The 5,210-nt window shown below is 48.2% G+C and overlaps 1 protein-coding gene across 1 annotated transcript; it reads right to left on the reverse strand.

Moving 5' to 3' along the window:
- Positions 1-2,059: 2,059 nt before the first annotated feature.
- LOC117694355 (uncharacterized) lies at positions 2,060-4,761 on the reverse strand. The gene is made up of 4 exons (XM_034485204.1): positions 4,680-4,761; positions 4,036-4,495; positions 3,365-3,410; positions 2,060-2,155 (listed from the first exon to the last, which is right to left on the reverse strand). The coding sequence occupies exons 1-4, from the start codon at positions 4,759-4,761 to the stop codon at positions 2,060-2,062; spliced, it is 684 nt and encodes a 227-aa protein (XP_034341095.1).
- Positions 4,762-5,210: the final 449 nt, after the last annotated feature.

Raw genomic sequence — 5,210 nt, forward strand, 5'->3', positions numbered from 1 at the left:
CGAGATCCCGGGGATCCTTCCTCTGTGCACCTGGGTTCCCTAGTGAATCATTTCTCTTTCTCTCGAGTTGCCAAAGTTGATCCCCTCGACTAGAACTTGGTGACTATCTTAGCAGAAGTGTGGTTGTGAAATACAATCAGGAAGTCAGCTAGGAGCAGGAGCCCTGGTGGGAATGGCAGTTGCAGCAGCAGCAGCAGCAGGGAAAAACTGTGGCAGCATGGTCAGTAAATAGAGGAATTCCCCTTGTGGAAGATGGAAGACAGAGGTGCAGCATTTTAGGATACCAGGTTCCTGGAGACCACCTGAAGCCCCTGGAAACCATTGTTCCCCACACACCTTTTCAAGACTGAGAACAGGACTCAGAGTTTTCCAACCCCCATGGATCTAGGAGATAAGCACTGGGCTCCATCAGGCGCTTGCAGCCTGAGGGCCTGAGCTCTGCTCAGACTCATTCCTCCCCGAAGCTCCTCTTCCAGCCTTTCCTGTGCAAAGACAAACTAGTTTATCCAAACCTCACACATTACAAAATACATAATGTCTCCTGACCAGCTCAGGGTAGACCTCATTTGCCCTATGTGTGTGTGAGTGGAGGGACTCAAAACTGGACAACATGCAGCCATTAAGAGAGGATGAAGTAAACACTGAATGGCTTCTCCTGTGACCTAAAGAATCAAATCAGTGGAATCAATGCACAGTGAAAAGGCAGGTTTATTGGAACAGCTCTAGGGCAGGTTCATTTGTCTTCCAGGAGGGGGTTTGTGATTTCCTAAGGGTGGGGTGGGTTAAAGGATTCTTTTAGGGCAGTGGAGTGAGTTTTGATGTAATGGAAGGTACTGGGGTCATAGCCTTATTTGGGGGATTGTGGGTGGATCTTAGGTGCACTGGCCACTTTGCAATCCGGAACTAGGAACTTGCTTTGTCCAGTGTCTTTCACAGGGTTTTGAGCGGGCTTTTTGAAAAACTGGCTTTTGCATGAGAGGGCTTTTGAAGGGCGGGCTTTTGCAAGGGCTGGGTTTTGTATGAAAAGGCTTTTGCAAGGGCGGGCTTTTGCTAAGGCGGGCTTTGCAAGGGCGGGCTTTTGCTAAGGCGGGCTTTTGCTAAGGCGGGCTTTGCAAGGGCGGGCTTTTGGAAGCACAGGTTTTGATAAGGAGAGGAGGGTGGGGACCTCTAGGTCCCAGCCATGGGCCATGTTGCCTTTGCCTCTAAACCTCCTGCTTAACACTCAGGTCTAAAAAAGGCATGCCTATTATAGCCCCTGTTCACAGGGACCATTGAGGAAGATAATCACATGTGGCAGGAGAGAGTGCTGCAAGTTCTCTGCACTGACTGATTGTTCTGGAACATTGCTAGGTGCTCCTCCTTGTTTATACAGCTACAGCTGCTGAGAAGTGTGTCTCCCCCCCGCCCCCCACCCCACTGCCCAAGTACTAAATCTCTTGTACTGAAAGTTCTACAAGGCCAGTGACAAAATACAGACAGAAGACTTATCAGCCCTGTTCTCTGCTGAGCAGGCAAGGGTGGGACCATATGCTCCCTGAGACCTAATGAAAGAAGGGAGACAGAAACCTCCCTCTGGCATGGATGGACAGATTCTCTTCTCCCTTCTAAGCGGCAAACCTGGGAGTAGCCTCTGGGATATTCTCAACACCATCCAGGGGTAGAGGGACAGAGTGGGAGGCTTACTGCAGTGTGGGTGGGAGCAGCCATGTCTAGAAGTAGACTGTCCTTCCGCTAATAGGGGATTTTCCCCCTCTGTCCTTATAATAACTTATTCCCACATTGGCAGTGATTGAAGTTGCCCGTGTCCATTTATAATGAAGACCTCCTTGTTATTCTGCCTGAATGCCATGTCTGGGATTGACTACTACCCTTCAAATATTATACCCATATTTTACTAACTTCAATGACAATAGAGACAACATAGTTAGAAACCACTTCTTTATTTCTGAAATAATTGTAGAGAAGTAAAAATTGTCCTGGCCATCATGGGTGGCTCAGAAGAAGCCGTCCTCATTTGGCTCCAGGACAGGGCTGGCACTCAAGTGCTGCTCCAAAATCTTCAGGGATCGTTGTTCTCGGGTATTGGTGGCAATTCGCAGAACATCAGCAGTCTGCTGCTTCTCCGGAAAAGGGATCTCCTCATCTTAAACCAATCCTATAATATAGCAGGAGACAGAGATACGTTAGTACACTGAACACTGTCATCACTAAAGCACACACCCTAAAGCACTACATGCCCACTTGATTCTGTTCACAGTTTGGAAGGTATTCAGAATCCATCCCAAGGCCAGGGGTGTGCTAGCCATGTGTTCTAGCATGGAGATCCTCCCCAGAAAAATCACTACATCTTTTAAATGCTCCCATAGTTCACTGGTCTAACCCCAAGAAGGGTTGAGGAAGTTCCTCAGGTGTATTCTGATTATTCAGTATGCTGGAAGCAGTAGGGTTCATTCTCAGTGAAAGAATAGAAACGTCCTCCCAAGAAGCCCTTTAGGACAGGGGACACCACACCCAGTCTTTATGCCATAGAACAGGCACAAACCATCACCTCTTCTCTCAATCCATGACGTGTTTTATACATTTCTTCAGGAAAGGATTCACATGTCATCATTGGTAGTTTTTGTTTCTTCTTGTGGAAAGGTAACAAAAATTCTCCAGCCCACCCCAAGAACCATAGGAAGTCAAGAGACAGTGTGCTGAGGATCTGCGGTGTTAGTCACTTTTGAGTTTCCAGAATGCACATTTTATGAGACAAAGGACACCTCTTCCTGCTTGGTGTTTTCTTTCCGGCCTCCCAGGTTAGTGACTATAGGCTTTTCCCCTTGTGGGCATTAGGTGTGGAGAAGCTGGGGCCGAGTGTAATGGTGGTCAGAGTGCAGATGCACACTCACTAAAACACAGGTAAATGTGTCATAGGCTGTTTCAGGTCCCTGGTCCCAGTATTGGGTTTCAGAAGTAAGCTAGGTCTATGACATGTACAGACCAGAGCAAGGGGAATTCTGAGAGAAAACTTTCAGACACATTCAGAGTGACAGAGTAGAAAGTGGGTAAGGACATGATCTCTTCACTTGTGTGAGGCATGTGGGCTGCACAGCCTTCAGAAGGTCTGGACCACACTCCGTCTGCTCCATCCATGAAGGACAGACAAATCACCTTAGCCTCTGAGCTTTTCTGTTGGACCAGTTGTCATTTCCTGCCTGAGAAAGTGGAGGCCTGGTATCCTCTTGAACCTAGCCTGGCTGTGTACTGGTCTAGCAGCCTTGGGACTCAACCTCAGGGTCCTTTTCATCTGCTACAATTCTAGACAGCAACATCACTTGATGTGGCTTCCCTCCAAAAATTGTGTTTTTTAAAGAAGACTTACCTGCACATCAGATTCCTCCACACCCATCCATCGTGCAACATCTCTCCTAAAGGGAAAAAGTTTCAACATTTAGGCTTTGTGGTGGAAATCATGTGTGTAAGGGGATACTTATTTGTTTTTATATGAAGGGCCCACACTTGTGTGCGCACACTTGTTTATTTGCAGTCACTATTTTTAACATTTACCTTAAACCTTGCATTAGAAATGAGTTTCTTTTAGAGACCAAATCTAAGGGTATCCCCAAAAACACAGATGCCACTTTGGTTTACTGAAAATGTAAAAATCAGTAAAGAAAGCATCCAGGATGAAATGCATCTGCAAAATTTTAACCCAAGGTGGAATCCTTCCTGCTTTTCCAAGCCACGCCTCAGACGTCTCACCTATACTTCTGGAAACTCATGTAGAATACCAAATATTGTCTAAATTTCCCAATCTTGAACAGGGCAACAAAACACATTTGTTTCTACACTGCGTAGCCCCCATACCCATACCCTGGGATGTAATTGCAGGCAGATAATCCTAAATGCTGGAGAAAAGTGGTAATTGCAGCAAGAAGGTCTTAAATGCAGGGCGGGTGGCTTTATTTGTACAGGGAATCAGACGGACAGGGACACTCTGGATCAGGATGCACTACCTGTAAATGGGGCGACAAGTACTGGCCATCTGCTTACCTTACACGCAAGCTAGGAAAGCGAGTCTCTTGGAAAAGGCGCTCCAGATCACGCAGCTGAGAGTGGGTGAACTTGGTGCGGCGGTTCTGGAGGTGACCTGGACTGTTCCCAGCCTGTTGACACCTGTTGTTCTCAGGAATCGCTGCCTCTTGCTGAGGTTCTTGTTGATCATTGCTGCCCTCACCACCTTCTCGCTGGATGTTGTCATCCTCGGTGCCAGAAGCACGATCGCCAGCATGTCTTCCCTCCATTTCTTCTTCCTTCTTTTCCCCCTCCTCTCCTACTCCTCTGGCTTCCTGAGTGAGACTGAACTGAGCAGGCTCTTCTTGAGCACGCTTGCCTCCAGCAACCTCACCCTGAGTGAGTTCGCCCTGATCAAGCCCACCCTGAGCTAGCCCGCCCAGTACAAGCGGTTTCTTGTCTCCTTCCTCTCCAGCCTCGGAGACTACTGCATTCCCTCCTGAAAGACACAAAGAAGATACAGAGATAATGATCTGAGCATCATGGCCCAGGGATCTCTGAAAAGCCGGGAAAGGGATCACAGGCGGGACTCCGTAACCGAACCAAAGTGCCGGTCCACTGTTCTTTCTACTGCCGTCTCTCCCCGAATTTCACCAAAATCCAGTCAGAACCAGTTTACTCACCATGCTGTTGTTCCTGGTCCTCCTCAGCTCCCAGACTCAGAGGCTTTTGGAAACTTTGGCGGCTGTCTTGAGGAGTCTCCATAGCGAGAATCTCTGGATCCGACCTTGCTCCTGAAGAGGCTTCCCACGCGGTGTCCTCACAGTTCCGGTCCAGAATATATAGCTCTGCTCTGATCCCTGACCCGGAAGGGTTTTCTCCTCTGGCGCCTCACCCAAATTACAGTGTTCCCGAGAAGGAGTCTGTCCTGTCTTCTTGCACAGTCGCAGTGGCTGTGGGCTTGTCCCCTGAGGCGCACAAGCAGAAGCAGTTGAGTGCTGCAAAGAGCAGAGTCCTTTTTAAAAAGAATGCAGCCAATGGGCGTGTGCGGGAGCAGAACTTGTGGCTCTAAGTTGCTGCTTAGGAGACACCTGTAGCCCTGGTTAAGCCCGAACGGTTCAAATTCATTCACAAGGAGCAGCATAAAGACCTTCTCAAGCTCAGCAGGCCTTTGAGCCCTGCTGAATAATTTTATTACATTATGCAAATGTCCT

The sequence above is a fragment of the Arvicanthis niloticus genome, chromosome X (assembly GCF_011762505.2).
Source record: "Arvicanthis niloticus isolate mArvNil1 chromosome X, mArvNil1.pat.X, whole genome shotgun sequence".
Taxonomy (NCBI): domain Eukaryota; kingdom Metazoa; phylum Chordata; class Mammalia; order Rodentia; family Muridae; genus Arvicanthis; species Arvicanthis niloticus.

Excerpts from the sequence above, each read along its gene's own strand:
- LOC117694355 (XM_034485204.1), bottom strand. The coding sequence starts at position 4,761 with ATGGAGACTCCTCAAGACAGCCGCCAAAGTTTCCAAAAGCCTCTGAGT. Across the intron at positions 4,496-4,679 it reads GGACCAGGAACAACAGCATG|GAGGGAATGCAGTAGTCTCC; the intron begins GTGAGTAAACTG and ends TGTGTCTTTCAG. Across the intron at positions 2,156-3,364 it reads TGGAGGAATCTGATGTGCAG|GATTGGTTTAAGATGAGGAG; the intron begins GTAAGTCTTCTT and ends GCTATATTATAG.